At 42.9% G+C, this 19,499-nt stretch overlaps 1 protein-coding gene across 18 annotated transcripts in view; it reads right to left on the reverse strand.

The window, feature by feature from the left end:
• The window catches only part of LOC309653630 (glucocorticoid-induced transcript 1 protein-like), a 115,539-nt gene that overhangs the window by 32,514 nt on the left and 63,526 nt on the right, over positions 1–19,499 (reverse strand). For 10 of the 18 annotated variants that reach the window (XR_014259283.1, XR_014259284.1, XR_014259285.1 and 7 more), the window contains one exon: positions 17,458–17,609. The exons of 3 other annotated variants lie outside the window; for them this stretch is intronic. Coding sequence is in view for 2 of the 15 variants with exons in the window: in XM_082478509.1 (XP_082334635.1) it covers positions 17,458–17,609 (152 nt within the window). In the remaining 13 variants the exon portion in view is untranslated. Of the gene's footprint in view, positions 1–8,162; positions 10,743–16,291; positions 17,086–17,457; positions 17,610–19,499 lie in introns of those variants that run through there. 5 more of the 18 variants (XR_014259289.1, XR_014259290.1, XR_014259291.1 and 2 more) reach the window with 2 other exon arrangements.

Genomic DNA, 19,499 nt, shown 5'->3' on the forward strand with positions numbered 1-19,499 from the left:
GCAAACAATGAAATGGAGGAGCCATGAATAAAATAATTAAGAAAAGACTACCCTAAGTAGGGTCTGCACAAAGCCAGTCAGCTTTTGCTGAGCTCTGGTTATAGTCAAGGGCAGAGGAAAGAAGAGGGGCTGAAAACAAGGAGACAAAAATCATTTTAGGAACAAAAGTTCATTTAATGAGCTCCAGGGAACACTCAGCCTGCTGCCATACAAACTCATGAATTACAATGGATTGCTGGTAAGCAAGACAAGAAAACAGGGAACAAACAAAACAAACAAAAATCAGGACATTGTTTCTTACTGAACTCTTCTCAAATGAGATCAAGGAATTATGGTTCAATGCCACAGCTGTAAATCATTTCTGCTCCTGGAGAGGTTAGAAAGGGCTTATAATATTTACCCCTTTTTTTCAGACAGAATTTAGGTCTGAGCAAAACCTTTTGTGTCCTCAAACCTCAAAGTTTCTTGGGGATGTAAGTCCAAATTAGCTGTCACATATCATAAAAAGAATCTCATGGGCAGAGGGTCAAACTAATTTTGGAATATATGAATTATGCCCAGTGTTATTTTCAATAGATTTTAAACTAAAATATATAAATAAATTTTTACTGATCTATATGACTCTGGGTTCTGAAACTTCTACATGTCACATGCGTGATACAGAACACACAATGTCAGCCCCAGGAGAGAGAAAACACTCCAATGAAGCAAGCCAAAGAAACAAGTTTCAAACAAGGTAAAGTGATGTGTAGACCAGGATTTTTCAATTCTTTCCTGTCATGCTGAAGCTTCCAGCTCCTGAATAACAACACATGTTTCCCTTGCCCTAGACACCCAAGAGTATGTCTCCTCTCTTGGGCATAAGAATCGCTAGAGTTACATATGTGTAGTAAACAGTGGACCCAGCTGGCATACTCACAATGACCAAATTGTGTTGATCGTACTTTAAACCAATACGTCGCTCCACGATGAAGTTGCAATAAATGATATATTTGCTTTCCAGACATGAATGAGATGCCTTACTGGATATACTCCAGGAAGGCCAGAGAAACTGGAATAACTTACTGGTGAATTTCTTTCCGGATAGCCCATGATTTATCTAGAATATAAGCTTTACATATCTGGATCCTTCAAACTAGACCAAAGGGAAAATCTGGGCTGCAAGCCTCAATTAGAAATGTGGGGCGCTGCTATGCTGACAGCTGGTGCTCCCTGACCTGTATCTTCCGAGACTAGAACCCAGTGTGGTGGATGAGCAATTCATGCGTTGAACAAAAGAAGACCTCCTACAGGGCAGTGTATATGTTCATCACACGTATGGCACTTAGGGCTAAGTACCATAAGGGCCACAAGAAAAAAAAAAAAAAGTAACACATGAAGCATATATGATAAGGAGGCGCCACAGTCCAGAGCACGAGCTCTGGAATCACACAGGCTTGCTTTGAATCCCGGCTAAGCCGCTACCATCTGTATACCCTGAAGAACAGTCGAAGGTTTAAATGTTGTTTTACCAAATTTCGAAAAAGAAGTGAAGAAAGAACCTATCTGTCAGGAAGGGACATCGTGGGGTGCAGCACCCAGTCGGGTCAGGGCTCTGCATCCCCTGCTCAGAAACCTTCGCCACCTGGCTCATGGTGATGCTGGCAGCTGAGCAGCCCTGGAGAAGGTGCTCCCGTCATCAGGCCTCGCAGAGAAGCTGGGGAGGTCCCTGGAGGAGGCGGGCCACAGCCTGGCAAGCTCTGGGTGCCTCCTGCACTCAGCTCTGAACAGGCTCTGGCCCCTGGGCCCCTTGTGGGGGAAGGGCTGGCCGATACATACACAGGGCTGAGGGGCCTGCAGAGCCGGTGCCCAGGCAGGGTGAGCTCTGCAGGAGAAGGCTTCCACAGTCCCCAACAGTCTCCGCATGGTGGCCCATCCGGTGCCAAACACCTGTCACCCACAGCGAGAAGTCCCAGCCACTAGAAAGTCCAGAAGGGGTCGGGCTCTGGGGCCCCGCCCTTTGCCCTCGGGCCGGGCTTTCTCCACGGGCTGGGCTTGCATGCGCCCCCCGCCCCACCCCCTGCCCCGCCCACCCTTTCTCTGTGACGAGTACAATGGACATGTCACAAGCGCCAGGCTGAGCCATCCAGTGTCCAGTGCGTGCTAGACCTTGAGAGGAGGTGAAGCTAAGGAGAAGCTCTCCCAGTTTCACACTCTGTTCTCGGATCGCTTGGCGCACAACTGGTCCTACATGGGCAATTTACTAAGCAAATTTCATACCTGGCTCCACCACCGCCGCCGGCCCCGCCGCCCGCCCCGCCGTGGGGCCCCGGTGGGCTGTCACCCGCTGGTTTTGCCCTCCTGGGAGGCTGCCACATCTGACTGGGACCACCCTGCTGCTCCAGCGCCTGCCATCTGCCCTGAGCAGGGAGTCAACGTCAGGAAGCTGGTACCATCCAGTCACCTCCCACTGAGGAGACGGGGGCTGGGGAAAACAGGGGCAGAATGGAAAATGACAGCCTGGGAAGGAGGTGAGAAGAGGGAGGTGAAGGCCCCACCCCATGCCATGGTGTCCTCTGCCCCAACCGCATGCTGCTCCCTGCTGCTGGAGAAGCCAACAAAAACAGTGCTGGGTGAAGACCACCGGCCCAAATCACCAGGCTCACCGATGTCTGGGAAGGAGCTGCAGCGTGAAGAGTCTTCACGCATCCCAACAAGAAGCTCCTCTTCCCTGCTATCTACCAGCAATAGGCCCTGGAAGCGGAAGATTCCCCTGCCGCTTCTTCTGCCGCTGCCAAGGCTGAGGTCGCCCCCGTCGGGGAACGAGGCACTGACGTGGGATCGAGGTGAGCTGCCCCCTCCTCCTAAGCTTCCGTGCTTAGCTGCTGCCAAAAACCCAGGCACCTTGGAGAAGAACATTCAGTGTCACTGGAAAAAGATCCCCAAGAATATAAGGAAGGTCCAGCCACCGTCCCATGAAAAAGAACCTCCAACACCCATCTGTGTAGATCCTACCCCTCCTTTATACTCACCTACCCCTCTTCCAGCCCCTACCATCGATCCCCCTATTGTAACTGGGCAGCCCATGACTTCTGTGGCAATCCCTTCCACCAGCATGGTCACGGCATCTGGAAGTTTGACCTTGCAGCCTAGTGTCTACACGGACACTACTGCCCCTTCCCAAGCTGTCATTGTTAGGTCTCCCCCAGGTTTCAGGGTGGAGCAGAGGCACCTTACAGGGATACCAGTGTCCATCACCCTACCTGTGCCGATGGTCCCCTGCGCCACCCCCATTTTTAACCATCCCTTTGGCCCCCAAACCAACCCTCAGCCCATATTTGGGACCTCTGATGGGCAGCAGAGGGGCTCTCTCCCTGGTGCTCCTGTTTTCTCCAGCCGCCCATTTACGGCTTCAGGTCCTGTTTTCCCCAGCCCCCCATTTATGGCTTCAGGTCCTGTTTTCCCCAGCCCCCCATTTACGACTTCGGCCGGCATCGGTGCTTCAGCAGGCAGCAGCTCTGACACTGTACCTATGGACACCACACCTCCTTCCCAGGCTGTCATTTTCCATTCGGCTCCTGTTTTCCCCAGCCCCACAGTTACGGCTTCAGCCGTCACCGGTGCTTCAGCAGGCAGCAGCTCTGACACTGTACCTATGGACACCACACCTCCTTCTCAGGCTGTCATTTTCCATTCGGCTCCTGTTTTCCCCAGCCCCCCAGTTACGGCTTCGGCCGTCACCAATGCTTCAGCAGGCAGCAGCTCTGACACTGTACCTATGGACACCACACCTCCTTCCCAGGCTGTCATTTTCCATTCGGCTCCTGCTTTCCCCAGCCCCACAGTTACGGCTTCGGCCGTCACCAATGCTTCAGCAGGCAGCAGCTCTGACACTGTACCTATGGACACCACACCTCCTTCCCAGGCTGTCATTTTCCAGTCTGCCCCTGTCTCCAGGCAGAAGCAATAGGCATTTCACAGGGCTGTTCCTAGTTCTGGGAACACACCACCCAGTGGTAGCAATGCCTCAGCCCATGCCTCGACTCTTTTACCTGCAACGCCGGCCAACAGATAGACCAACACTTCAAGCTTCCTTAGACCCAGGTCTCCCATCTCAGGCCACATTGGGGGCCAACGATGGGCAGAGGCCTAACGATAATTTTCTATTGGGAAACCCAGCAGCCTCAGCACAAGATAAAGTCCTAGTCGCTCCTGCAGCCTAGCCACTGCGAGTCAGCAACATGCAGTCAGCTTTGCCAGCTTCCCTATTCGCCACCACCAGCAACACGCAGCCGGCCTTTGGCGACAACCCAGGCATTCTCCCCAGGGCTGTGTCCGTTGCTACTGGCTTTGGAGTTGCCACCAGGATGCCCAGTACTGGGGACAGTGGCTCGCTCTTTGCCGATACCACACCGGGCCCACTGTTCAGGGGACCTGCAGCCCCTACGGCCGGTGGGAGCCTTGGAGTCGGTGTGTCAGCCCCAGGCCTCACTCATTCACAGGCATCCAGACCACTTAACTTTGGGGCAGGACTAAGTGGGGCACCCAGCACCGCTTCTGTTCCTACTTCGGGCCAGACAACCTGCCATCTACCTGACCACGGCAAGGCTGCTGCAGTAGGAGGGCCAGGCACTATCCCAGCATTTGGGAACATACCCGATTCCACCTTAAATCCAAATACCTGGGGCCCACCTGGGCTGAATACAGGTGGTACAGTGATGGCAGGGGACAACACCATCCCCACGATGGGAGGCCCTAGTGTTTCCACTTGCCGTCACTGCACACAGGGCCCATCTGGACGTAGAAAATCTACTTTTAAAAGTTCCATCACCAAGGAGAAGAAATCTGTGTCAAGGGACATGTCAGTTTCCACCTTCCATCAGAGCACACCACATCTGTTGCAGTTGCAAGTGTGGTCATCACCCGTGGGTTTCAACACACTTCTAGTTCTGCCTTATTTCCAAACACAAGGGGCCCACCTGCCCACAATCCAGGTGGTGGCCATCTAGGAGGGAACAACATCATGCCCATGACTGGAGGACCTGGTATTCCCGCTTACAACTGGGACCCACCTGGCCAATACACAGGTGGTGCGGATGGAGGGCACAACATCTCACCGGTGCTGGGAGGCCCTGTGTCAATAACTGCCATCAGACTTGGAACCCATCTGTGCTGAGAACCGGGGGGGGGGGGCATGGGGGACAGCACCACACCTGCTGTGACTGGATACACTTCTGGTGCCACATTCATACAAAGCACCTGAGGCCCCCCCCGGTCAAAACCCAGGTGGTGCCATGGGGGATAGCAGCATCCATACTTAGAGAGGAAGCTCCACTCTCAGGAAGAACACTGGGGTCCCCAAGTCAGGACACCCCTCTGACTTAGACGAGCCAGCATTGTGTTTGCAGGCCCCTGGTCAGGGCAGCTGTGCCTGTGCTCATAGGAGTCTGGCAGCCTCATAACCTGCCCAGGGCTTCATAGGAGCCACCAGCGAATTCCTTTCTTCTATGAAGAAACTCAACAAATGAAGAGCAGATCTTATTCTGCAAACTGTGTGTCACCATGAATGGACTTTGCCTCACTGGAAAGCGGCTCAGCCCCTTTAAGTGAAACTTAACCTCCTCTCTTCCTACAGCAAGCCGGAGGACCACACCTCAGGGGTGTGTGTGTGTGTGTGTGTGTGTGTGTGTGTGTGTGTGTGCGCTGGAGGGTGAGGAGCATATGAGCCCACTTCAGAACTACACCAGACTTGAGAAGCTCCAGTTAGGAGAATGGAAGACAGCTGCCTGTATCATCCACTGTGCCATCCCTGGCTTGACTGTTAACTTGGCGGACCCAAGTTTTCCCTAGACGTGGAACTGGCAGGATGCCCACTGCTGTTTTCAGATGTTTCCTCTCCCCCTATGCATTTGCCTCAATGGGCCTTTCTCTTTCCCAGCTTTATGTACATATATATATGTCAATAAAACCTTGTTCGTATTAATCTACTTCTGATTATGTGTCTTTACTCACTGACTCAGCTGTAGAGGAAGAACTGACATATGTGAGTGGTGATGTGGGAGCCAGACTTAAGACACCAAAATTTTGTGTCCCAGTGACTGGGATGTGGAATTAGGCACACATTACGGCTGCACGTGCTGACTCCTGAAATCTGTTTTCAGTGTAACGAGTGACAATCAGGAGGAACTAAGGTCCAGAGGAGGGAGAGATGGGGTGACTCACCCTGGCTTCTCTATATGTCTCTCTGTCCCCTCACCACTCCGACCACACTGGAGGCTAGAGAATCCCTGATGTGTGATAAGGAACCACACTTAATGATTGTACTTTTCAAAAATGTTGAAATGTCTTTTGGGGTATCTTTTTATTCAATTGAGACTTAGGCCAGTCAACTTCATATATTCCCTTTACACCCAGAGAGGACAGATTTGGCATCCAGGTCCATGTGTCTAGAGAAACAAAGGAAGAGTTCATACCTGCTCTGTAATTATTGAAAATTTAAGTTGACCTCAAATGTACCATGTTGCTTAAAATAGCAGAAAAGATCCTCTTTAATAACTGGCTTGGCTCTGAGCTAACCCACTAAAATATCAAATCACAAGAGTGACAATTGTGCCCAGTTCTGGCTGGCCCTAGAGTTCTACTGGGCCTCAACTAGGTTTAATAATGGCAAAATTCCTGAGTCTGTGCAGCCTATCTTCCAGTTGGAAGGGAGAACAGAAACCCATGTACATTCTCTGGTAGGTTCGCCAGGAATAAATGCTATGGAGATTAAGCAGTATATGGTGAGGTGAGATTGTGGGCAGAGAGGAGCAAGGCTTTCAACCTAAACGGTAGACAGGATAAGTCTTCCTGGGAAGGTGGAATTTGAACAGTCTAGAGGGAGGCAGATGAGTCAGACATCTGAGGGAAAAGCATTCCAGATCATGGGAATAACCTCTGCAAGGCCCAGAGGAAGGATGCCAGTGTCCTCAGGGAAGAATTAGTAAATAATGTGGCTGGAATAGAGTCAGCAAGTAGGAGGGAGGGAAGGAGGAAAGGAGGACAGAGGAGATGTGTGTGGAATTCCCTGCATCACCATTTATTGACTGAGTGATCACAAACAGTTAATTCAACCTTCAAGTGTTTCAGTGAACTCAGTGCTTTTCCTATGGCCTATTGACCTCTCAAGAGTTTTGGAAGGATAAAATAATGTAGGGAAGTGACTTATAAGCCACTGTTACTGTTCTATACATAAGGATAGATGGATAGACAGGTAGATATAGATAGACAGATACATAGATAGATAGATACATAGACAGAGAGATAGACAGAGAGAGAGATAGAGATAGATAGATAGACAGATAGAGAGATAGATAGATAGAGAGATGGAGAGATAGACAGATAGATAGATAGACACACAGATAGATAGATACACAGATAGATAGATAGATAGAGAGAGAGATAGACAGATAGATAGGTAGAGATAGATAGATAGATAGATAGACAGATAGAGAGATAGACAGAGACATAGATAGAGAGATAGATATAGATAGATACATAGACAGACAGATACAGAGATAGAGAGATAGAGAGAGAGAGAGAGAGAGATAGAAACATAGATAGATAGATACAGAGATAGAGAGATAGAGAGAGAGATAGATACATAGATAGACATTAGATAGATAGATAGATAGATAGATAGATAGATAGATAGATAGATAGATAAATAGAGTTAAGGACTGAATTTCTGTGCCCCCCCCAACCAAATTCATATGTTGAAACCCTATCCTCTTATGTATGATGAAATTAGGAGGTGGAGCCTTCAGGAGGTAATTAGGTTTAGAAGAGGTCATGAGGGTGAAGCTGCCATGATGTGATTAGCTCTTATAAGAAGAGCAAGATACACCAGAGCTTTCCCTCTCTACCATGTGAAGAGACAGCAAGAAGGTGGCCCTCTACAAGCCAAAAAAGGAGGACTCACCAGGAACTGGATTTGCCTTGATCTTGGACTTCCCAGACTCCAGAACTGTGTGAAACGTCTGTTGTTCAAGACACTCAGTCTATGATATTTTGTTATAGCAGCCTAAGCAGACTGATACAGATAGGTAAACAGGGAGATAATGATTGATAGATGATAGATAGATAGATAGATAGATAGATAGATAGATAGATAGATAGATAGACAGACATACATTCATACTCACTTCAGTGACAGATGGAGATACTGCACATATATGTATGCTTAATGAATTCCTTCTAAAGCTTTCACTTGGCAATTCAAATGGGAGATCCCCTTTTTAAAGGGAGCATAAAAGTGCTTACTTTTATGAAGTACACAGGTGGAAAAATATAACAGCCTAAAAATGCACAGCACTGAGCCTAGTGCAACATTTATGAGATTAGACCTGTAAAAACAAAGAACACCATCACAGAGAGGCTTCCAGACTCCTCCAGGCACCCAGGCGCCTGATTCATTTACTCTAAGTTGTTTGTTACGGTTCCAGAGGATCAAAACTCCTGCTCCCGAACCTTTTCTGTTCTGTTCTTTTTTAGATTCCATATATACGTGTTAGCATATGGTATTTGTTTTTCTCCTTCTGACTTACTTCACTCTGTATGACAGACTCTAGGTCCATCCACCTCACTACAAATAACTCAATTTCATTTCTTTTTATGGTTGAGTAATATTCCATTGTGTATATGTGCCACATCTTCTTTATCCATTCATCTGTTGATGGACACTTAGATTGCTTCCATGTCCTGGCTATTATAAATAGAGCTGCAATGAACACTGTGGTACATGACCCTTTTTGAATTATGGTTTTCTCAGGGTATATGCCCAGTAGTGAGATTGCTGGGGCAGGACAGGAATAAAGACGCAGACGTAGAGAATGGACTTGAGGGCACGGGGAGGGGGAAGGGGAAGCTGGGACAAAGTGAGAGAGTGGCATGGACATATATACACTCCCAAATGTAAAATAGATAGCTAGTGGGAAGCAGCCGCATAGCACAGGGAGATCAGCTTAGGGCTTTCTGACCACCTAGAGGGGTGGGATAGGGAGGGTGGGAGGGAGACACAAGAGGGAGGGGATATGGGGATATATGTATATGTGTAGCTGATTCACTTTGTTATAAAGGAGAAACTAACACACCATTGTAAAGCAACTATACTCCAATAAAATGTTAAAATAAAAAACAAACTCCTGCTACCTGGCTTCAGAGAATCTCCTGCCCTTGTAGTCAGAACTGCCTCCCAGAAGCAGGGTTGATATCCAGGTTGCTTCTAATAGTTCCACACCTTCTCTCCGGGGTGCCTGGCAATATTATCAGGGACAATTTTTAATTTTAAAAACTCATACTTCTTGGCTTTTTATTTTTGAAAAATGGCCTTCAAAGCTGATAAGAACGATCCTGATAAGGAAAGCATTTAACAAATGTATGAGAGATTTAAAGATAATTTTGAATTTCATGTTTTGATGCATTTACACAGTTGAAGCTATTTCTAAATAAATTAAAGTATTTTTAATGAAAATAATATATGAACATGATAGCAACTCAAATAATACTGAAATTCAACCCATCTAACCCCAGTTCCCCTCTCCAGAGACAGGTTTTCGCTACTTCAGTGTCACCCCCATAATTCTAAACATTATGTTTATCCTGCTATATCCATTTTAGATCCATTTTAACACCCTAACATGAAGGAGGAAGATAAACCCCTACCCCCACTACTACTCATCACTCTTCTTTTCCAATACATCATATTCATGTCATTACTCATGCTGCTTCTCTTTTGTAACTTCATGGAGTTTTGCTAGCTTTATTGATGGGAGAAGTGGTAGCATAGTAGCTAAAAGCACTGGATCTGGACATGGACCACATGGCTTGGAAGCTTTCTTCCTCAGTTAATTAGCTCTGCAATCCTGAGTAATTCATATAACCTTCCTGGGCCTCTGTTTCCTCACCTGTAAACCGACGAAATGGATGATACCCATCGCACGGGGTTGCTCATGACGATGCAAATAATAATAAGGCATTTGCAGCCTTTAGTATCCAACACCCAGAAGCTCTCAAGAAATATTAGCTCTAGTATATAGCTATACTCTCAACTTTCTTATGGTATCAACTTTCCCCCTAATCTCATCATTTTCTTTCTGCCTGAGACTATTTGTGTCCCCACAGCTCTCTGTCTTTCCTCTCCCCTTGTACAGCTCACCTTCTGTCAATACCATGTTTGTTTCGTTTGTCTGTGCTGATCACATTTACATTTTCTTATGCAATCACAGCAAAGGGTCCTGTGTTTTATCTACAGGTTGACAACAAGGGTTGAAAACCAAGAAGTTATATTAACTATTTAAGTTTTGCTCAGTCCTGGGGACAAGAGTATGGTAGGACTGTATTTTCTTCTCTCTAGGTATGACGCCCCTACTTCTGTCGTTACTATCAATTATTTAAACTCATGCTATATTTTCGTTTGCTTTTGACTTCAACTATTATCCTCTCCCAAGATTTCATTACTTTTCCTAAAATTTGACCCACCTTCTTCTTTTTTTCTCCCTGCACTATTTGCCCATAATAAATTATTTTTTAAATTTTCAAATTCAATATTGTTTCCTTGGCTGGGTCCCATCCTATGCCAGAACGCTTGTCCCTCCCCTACTCAGTTTGGAAGCTGTAAGACCAAAGTAAGGATAAGATCTTAAAAGAAAGGGGACCAACTTGCTTTTAGGCTAGGCCGGATGGTGGCCTCAAAGAACGAGTTTGGGAGCGTTCCTTCCTCTGCAATTTTTGGAAGAGTTTGAGAAGGATAGGTGTTAGCTCTTCTCCAAATGTTTGATAGAATTCACCTGTGAAGCCATCTGGTCCTGCACTTTTGTTTGTTGGAAGATTTTTAATCACAGTTTCAATTTCATTACTTGTGATTGGTCTGTTCATATTTTCTGTTTCTTCCTGGTTCAGTCTTGGAAGGTTATACCTTTCTAAGAATTTGTCCATTTCCTCCAGGTTGTCCATTTTATTGGCAAAAAGTTGCTTGTAGTAGTTTCTTAGGATGCTTTGTATTTCTGAGGTGTCTTTTGTAACTTCTCCTTTTTCATTTCTGATTTTATTGATTTGAGTCCTCTCCCTCTTTTTCTTGATGAGTCTGGGTAATGGCTTATCAATTTTGTTTATCTTCTCAAAGAACCAGCTTTTAGTTTTATTGATCTTTGCTATTGTTTTCTTTGTTTCTATTTCATTTATTTCTGCTCTGATCTTTATGATTTCTTTCCTTCTGCTAACTTTGGGTTTTGTTTGTTCTTCTTTCTCTAGTTTCTTTAGGTGTAAGGTTAGATTGTTTCCTTGAGATTTTTCTTGTTTCTTGAGGTAGGCTTGTATAGCTATAAACTTCCCTCTTAGAACTGCTTTTGCTGCATCCCATAGGTTTTGGGTCGTCGTGTTTCATTGTCATTTGTCTCTAGGTATTTTTTGATTTCCTCTTTGATTTCTTCAGTGATCTCTTGGTTGTTTAGTAACGTATTGTTTAGCCTCCATGTGTTTGTGTTTTTTAGGTTTTTTCTCCTGTAATTCATTTCTAATCTCATAACGTTGTGGTCAGAAAAGATGCTTGATATGATTTCAATTTTCTTAAATTTACTGAGGCTTGATTTGTGACCCAAGATGTGATCTATCCTGGAGGATGTTCCGTGCCCACTTGAGAAGAACGTGTAATCTGCTGTTTTCGGATGGAATGTCCTATAAATATCGATTAAATCTATCTGGCCTATTGTGTCATTTAGAGCTTCTGTTTCCTTATTTATTTTCATTTGGGATGATCTGTCCATTGGTGTAAGTGAGGTGTTAAAGTCCCCCACTATTATTGTGTTACTGTCGATTTCCTCTTTTATAGCTGTTAGCAGTTGCCTTATGTATTGAGGCGCTCCTATGTTGGGTGCATATATATTTATAATTGTTATATCTTCTTCTTGGATTGATCCCTCGATCATTATGTAGTGTCCTTCCTTGTCTCTTGTAACATTCTTTATTTTAAAGTCTATTTTATCTGATATGAGTATAGCTACTCCAGCTTTCTTTTGATTTCCATTTGCATGGAATACCTTTTTACATCCCCTCACTTTCAGTCTGTATGTGTCCCTAGGTCGAAAGTGGGTCTCTTGTAGACAGCATATATATGGGTCTTGTTTTTGTATCCATTCAGCAAGCCTGTGTCTTTTGGTTGGAGAATTTAATCCATTCACGTTTAAGGTAATTATCGATATGTATGTTCCTATGACCATTTTCTTAATTGTTTTGGGTTTGTTTTTGTAGGTCCTTTTCTTGTCTTGTGTTTCCCACTTAGAGAAGTTCCTTTAGCATTTGTTGTAGAGCTGGTTTGGTGGTGCTGAATTCTCTTAGCTTTTGCTTGTCTGTAAAGCTTTTGACTTCTCCATCCAATCTAAATGAGATCCTTGCCGGGTAGAGTAATCTTGGTTGTAGGTTCTTCCCTTTCATCACTTTAAGTATATCATGCCACTCCCTTCTGGCTTGTAGAGTTTCTGCTGAGAAATCAGCTGTTAACCTTATGGGAGTTCCCTTGTATGTTATTTGTCGTTTTTCCCTTGCTGCTTTCAATAATTTTTCTTTGTCTTTAATTTTTGCCAATTTGATCACTATGTGTCTCAGCGTGCTTCTCCTTGGGTTTATCCTGTATGGGACTTGCTGTGCTTCCTGGACTTGGGTGGCTGTTTCCTTTCCCATGTTAGGGAAGTTTTCGACTATAATCTGTTCAAATATTTTCTCTGGTCCTTTCTCTCTCTCTTCTCCTTCTGGGACCCCTATAATGCAAATGTTGTTGCGCTTAATGTTGTCCCAGAGGTCTCTTATGCTGTCTTCATTTCTTTTCATTCTTTTTTTTTAGCCTGTTCCACAGCAGTGAATTCCAGCATTCTGTCTTCCAGGTCACTTATCCGTTCTTCTGCCTCCGTTATTCTGCTATTGATTCCTTCTAGTGTAGTTTTCATTTCAGTTATTTTATTGGTCATCTCTGTTTGTTTGTTCTTTAAATCTTCTAGGTCTTTCTTAAACATTTCTTGCATCTTCTCGATCTTTGCCTCCATTCTTATTCCGAGGTCCTGTATCATCTTCACCATCATTATTCTGAATTCTTTTTCTGGAAGGTTGCCTATCTCCACTTCATTTAGTTGTTTTTCTGGGGTTTTTTCTTGTTCCTTCATCTGGTACATAGCCCTCTGCCTTTTCATCTTGTCTATCTTTCTGTAACTGTGGTTTTTGGTCCACAGGCTGCAGGACTGTAGTTTTTCTTGCTTCTGCTGTCTGCACTCTGGTGGTTGAGGCTATCTAAGAGGCTTGATGGGAGGCTCTGGTGCTGGGTAGAGCTGACTGTTGCTGTGGCGGTCAGAGCTCAGTAAAACTTTAATCCACTTGAAGGTTGATGGGTGGGGCTGGGTTCCCTCCCTGTTGGTTGTTTTGCCTGAGGAAACCCAACACTGGAGCCTACCTGGGCTCTTTGGTGGGGTTAATGGCCGAGTCTGGGAGGGCTTACGCCAAGGAGCACTTCCTAGAACCTCTGCTGCCAGTGTCCTTGTCCCCACGGTGAAACAGAGCCACCCCCCGCCTCTGCAGGAGACCCCCCAACACCAGCAGGTAGGTCTGGTTCAGTCTCCCCCAGGGTCACTGCTCCTTCCCCTGGGTCCCGATGAGCACACTACTTTGTGTGTGCCCTCCAAGAGTGGGGTCTCAGTTTCCCCCAGTCCTGTCGAAGTCCTGCAATCAATTCCCACTAGGCTTCAAAGTCAGATTCTCTAGGAATTCCTCCTCCCGTTGCCGGACCCCCAGGTTGGGAAGCCTGACATGGGGCTCAGTACCTTCACTCCAGTGAGTGGACTTCTGTGGTATAAGTGTTCACCAGTCTGTGAGTCACCCACCCAGCAGTTATGGGATTAGATTTTACTCTGATTGCGCCCCTCCTACCGTCTCACTGTGGTTTCTCCTCTGTCCTTGGACGTGGGGTATCCTCCTTGGAGAAGTCCAGGGTCATCCTGTCAATGATTGTCCAGCAGCCAGTTGTGATTCTGGTGCTCTTGCAAGAGGGAGTGAGAGCACGTCCTTCTACTCCACCATCTTGGTTAATCCTGGGCCTTGATTTGAACACAAGATCTGTCTCTAAAGTCCACAGTCTTTCCCACAACACTATGCTACTTCTTTTAAAAAGGCCCAATGTATAAATACATTAAGCAATAAAAATTCTAACACTCAATAATTAAGGTAGCTGAAATATGGAAATATGAAAGGTAGAAAATACTAGAGATTCCCTCTACTAAATCCAGACAGCCTAGGTGTTTAATATCTGTAGCAGAATGACTGTACCACTTTCTGTTTACTAATTTCCACTGAATAAATAAAAATATCTACTTCCTTCCCCAAGAGTTAAAGAATGAATCAAGGAGGTATGGACATGACAATAACAACCATCTCATATGTTCATCTCTTCTACCTTCAATTAAACTAATAATGCTTCGGGGCAAGACCATTTCTTAGGCTTGTAAGGCAAGCACTAGGTCAAGTGCTATACACTTTAGTGATTACTATGAGAGGCAGGGAGGAACTGGAGAAAACACAAAACCTTTGGAATCAGCCAAATCTGGATTCAGATCTCTTCGTATTTATTTAGCTATAGAACCATGTACAAGTTAAGCTTCTCTAAGCTTCAGTGTATCATATGTAAAATGAGGCCTATATTTGGACTTCCTATCAATGTCAGGTTTCTCAAATAGACGATCTACATGCAGACCCAGGCAAGAGAAGCCCCTACCCTGGACCTCAGGCTTTTGGGGGAATTTTATGTAACAGTTTGTTAATTTAACTTAGTATGTATATGGTATGTAGGTCTACATTTATATTTGCTCCAGATCCTGCAGATGTTACAAATGGGCCTGTCTGTATCTACTACTAATAACCTAACATGTGTATTGCCATATTCACTTTCAAATATTACCCTATTTAGTCACACAACATTACCATGAGTTAGGTTTCATTAATCCCATTGTGCAGATAAAGAAACAGATGTGGTGAAGAAACCTACCCAGCGCCCTTATCTTCTATCACCATATCACTCTCTTCTTAACTCCCAAATAGCTGAGCTTCCTTCTCTAACATATTATCAATATTTCACTCTCCAAGACAATATGCCCCTAATCCCTAAATCTACTCCTTATTTTCCATGACCTGTTGGTAGCACCTGATACTGTTAATAATTTTTCCTCTCTTAAAACAACTTTCCCTTTGGTTTCTAAGGCAAGACTATTTCATTTCTTCTCTTAGCTTTTGCTCTTTTTCTGTCTCCTCTTGTTAGAGTTTTGGTGAAGAATGAATAAGATAATGTTTTTGGAGACTGTCAGCATAAAGCATATATTCAATAAGGGGTAGGGTTTCTTTTTAACCTAAAAAGAGTAGCTACCATTTTTAAGAATGGTGTCAACTACTCTAGTTGGTGATACACACACATGCACACACACTATTCCATTTATCCTAAAAGCACCATACAATCGAAGTTCAGATTGGCTGACAAATTAACCTGTATTAGAAACCTGGCTCCAACAATTCCTAGGTTTAGGATACTAAGTCACTTAACTTCCCTGAGCTTCTGCTTCCCCATCATGTAATTTTATAATGTTCTTGTGAGAATTAAATGAAACACAGGATATAAAAAGACAAAGTACATGGTACACAGTCAGTAAATGTTAAACTCCTTTCTCTTCTTGTTGCTACCAGGTGAATACATTAATTTTTTATCCTTCCCTTGTGTGCATTTCTAAAAACTAAGTCCTTGATCTCTTGACCTTCTTTCTGTACTCTATACCTACACTCTGTCACACTTGGGAGTCCAACTCCTCCAGAAAGATAGTTTTGAATTATCTGTGACCATTTCTAAGTGTGCAGGCCCACATCTCTAAGTTTTGCTAGTACTTTCTACTTGAGAATCCCACTGCATACCATATCAAACTCCTCCTTTCCCTCACAAAGAATGGAAAGCAAAAGACTGGGAGTGGGTGACATAAAATGTTACACAGACAAAATTGATAGGATGCATGATAAAGAAGCTAATTTTATGGTTTCAAGCTTGCCTGAGAAAATTACAAAACTGGAGATTCTCATAGATCATGTCCAAAATTTTCTCCCCTTTTCCTCATTCTTCAGACATGAAACTCTAATCCTTCTATTTCCCTAACCCACAAAGCCAAAAATGTTCCCATTCCATTGAATTCCCTTACATTTAAATGCTCCATTCATCTAACACCTAATAATACTCTGTCTTCTATTACCAATTTCTTACATTTACATCTTATCTTCCAACTATGCTGTAAGTTCTTTAAGGCCAATAACCATCTCTTATACTTTTCGTATTCTTCATAATGCTAATCGACTACTGCTATAAAGATATGGTCAAGAATTCAGAAATTATAAATTAAGATGTTTTCAGACCTTTTTCTGACATGGAAGGAAAACTCTTCAAGTCAAAAGCTGTGATCCACAAATAGAGAAGGTGTGACAAACAGGAAATTTTCTATTTCTCTCTCATGGATTTTAGTTTTGGCTTTCAACAGAAAAAAAATCCTTTAACATATATTTCCTTAGCCATGTGTTAATACTTTATAAATTATTTCCAGGAACTGTACAACCTTTTCTTCAAAAATTACTTATACCAGCATACTTTGGAGATACTGCAGGTTTGGTTCCAGACCACCACAATAAAGCAAATATCGCTATAAAGAGAGTCACACAAATTTTTGGTTTCCCAGTGCATATAAAATTTATGTTTATACTATTACTGTAGTCTATTAAAGTGTTCAAAGGCATTACATCCTAAAAAAACAATATACATACCTTAATTAAAAATACTTTATTGCTAAAAAATGCTAATCATCATCTGAGCCTTCAGCAAGTCATAATCTTTTTAAAATAGTAACAAAAAAGATCATTGATGACGGATCAGCATAACAAATATAATAATAATGAAAAAGTTTGAAATATTTAAAGAATTGCCAGAATGTGACCGAGAGACATAAAGTGAACAAATGCTGTTGGAAAAAGGACGCCGATAGACTTGCTCCATGCAAGATTGCCAAAAACCTTCAATGTGTAAAAAAACACAATATCTGAGAAGCATAGTAAAGCAAAGCACAGTAAAACGAGATATGCCTGTATTTTCTAATACAGTTACTAGTCATTAATTTCTGTAGGAAAATAATTCCTAAAACTATAAGTCTCAGAAACCACACAATGTAGACTGATGTGCTATTTATTAAATATTAAATAATTTAAAAATTTTCAAAACCGAGATGATAAGAATACTTAGTCTAAAGTTTATTAAAAGAAATGGCTTTCTTCTTTGGTTGAATATATTTAATAACTGGGAAAATTTGATTAAATTAATTTTCTTTACTGTGATCAAAATAGAAGAACTGCAGGATAATAAAACTGATTTTGATTTGCTTATTTTACCTGAGTAGCTTTATCTTTCATGCATGAAGGGTAATGAACATGAGGATCTCGTGGCCACTGTCCTGTGAGATAAGGTCCTGTTATCGTATCCAAAGAAGAGGTTCGCCTTATTGTACCAGAGGTTCGAACTTGATGAGATTTTGGCCTGTCCACTATCAAAAAGTGAAAAAAGATTAGATTAGTCACTAATGAATAAAGTAAAACTTAAAATTATTTAACCCTCATGGTTTGTAAAATATCACTCTGTCAATTTTCCCTACAATATATATTTACCTTAATAGCCCTCCTGCATGATGTGATGAAATTTATAGACCCTCTCCCAGAGGAAAATATATTCACATATTAAATTTTGCACACACTTCCAGGGCTGTCAACCCTACAAAGCCCATCCATTTTAGAGACCTATTCTAAAACCTGTATAGCATCTCCACTGCCATTACTTTATTTAAGACTTCAGCATGTCTCAACTGCCAGTTTCCTAAATGCTATCTCTGCATCCACTCTAACTAAATCTTACAGTGCCACCTCCCTCCACTGCTTAAAAAAATTTCCATGGTTATTCACTGCCTTTAACTTAAAGCCCATTATTTTTCACAGTTCAGCTCCCATATACATCAATACTTGATGTCTTGCTACTCCTCCATAAATCCATGTTAACTACGAAATGCCATACAAACTAACTGCAACTTCCCAAATGTAAAACGCTCACTTCTCTGCCTCTATACCTTCTATTATCTCCTGCACCTAAAATGTTCTCCTTCCCTGTTCACTTGACAAAAACTTATCTTCAAGATCAGCTCAGGTGTCACACTGCCTCTGTGAAACCTTTCCCAATGCTCTTCTTTTCTCCATCTCTGTCCTTTTTAAAGATATACGCACTCTCCTCTGCTTGCGTGGAGCCCTAAATTTGTCTTTTTTCCCCAACTAGAGCATACGTTTGGTCCCTACAGATTGAAAAGAAGTTGATGCTCAATACTTATGAATTGATTCACAGCTACACAAAAATAACATGTATAAAGAATCTTATATTTTAATTCAGCTTCCTCATTTATGGATGAAGGATTTGAAGCCCAGAGGGATAAACTTAAATTGTCCAATGAAACAGAACTGCTACCAGGTGATAGAGGTAAAAAGGAACGAAGATATCCAGACATTCTACACAGTTCAATCAATCTACTATAATAATCTACTTCTCCTCTCCATATAGGTACCATAGGTACCTCTGCTGAAAATTAAAATGATCATACTGAACTCTATCGTTTCTTTACAAAGAAACTATAAAGGATTTTTTATACATGCATCTCAAATAAGTTACTACTAATGTGCATTGAATAATAAAATCCAGTGGATTACAAGCACCAAGGCTCAGTCTTACTCAGAGTTATATCTCACATCAAACAAAATGTCTTGCACATTACAGAGGGCCAAGAAACATTTGTTATTGAATACTGTCCTTTAACTACCCTTCTGAAACCAAAATACAAAATTGGGTTTTTTTAATCAGAAAACAAAAGAAAATGCAGCATACTGTGAACTATCGTATTATTTACATACAGTCGTCCTCAGTTCTGTGGGGGACTGGTTCTAGGACCCTCACGGATACCAGAATCTGAGGAAGCTCAAGTCCCTTACGTTTGGCCATCCACCTCTCCGGGTTCCACATCCTTGGACACAGAGGGCTGGAGGGCCAATTTTATCTTACAACTGCAGTTCTGATTTCTTCTTTGACCCAAGAGTGTTAGAGAAGATCTGAAAATTACACAATTTCCTTCCTATCTTTATTACTTAGCTCTCATTTTATTTTGCCATAGGCAGAGAGTCTAGGACAATCTATGTCTAATCTTTGGGATCACGTGAAATTTTATTTGTGACCAAAAATCATGGTCAATTTTTATAAATATTTCATGAGTCACGGAGAACATATATTTTCTGTTTTCAGAATAGTTATTTTTCTTGTACATCAGCTGAAATAAAAATATAGAATATATTAATAAGAAAATTATTAGCTTTATCTGTCACAGACTTAGAGAACTACTCAAGTT

Source organism: Balaenoptera physalus (assembly GCF_965194825.1).
Source record: "Balaenoptera physalus genome assembly, contig: HAP1_SCAFFOLD_717, whole genome shotgun sequence".
Classification (NCBI taxonomy): Eukaryota; Metazoa; Chordata; class Mammalia; order Artiodactyla; family Balaenopteridae; genus Balaenoptera; species Balaenoptera physalus.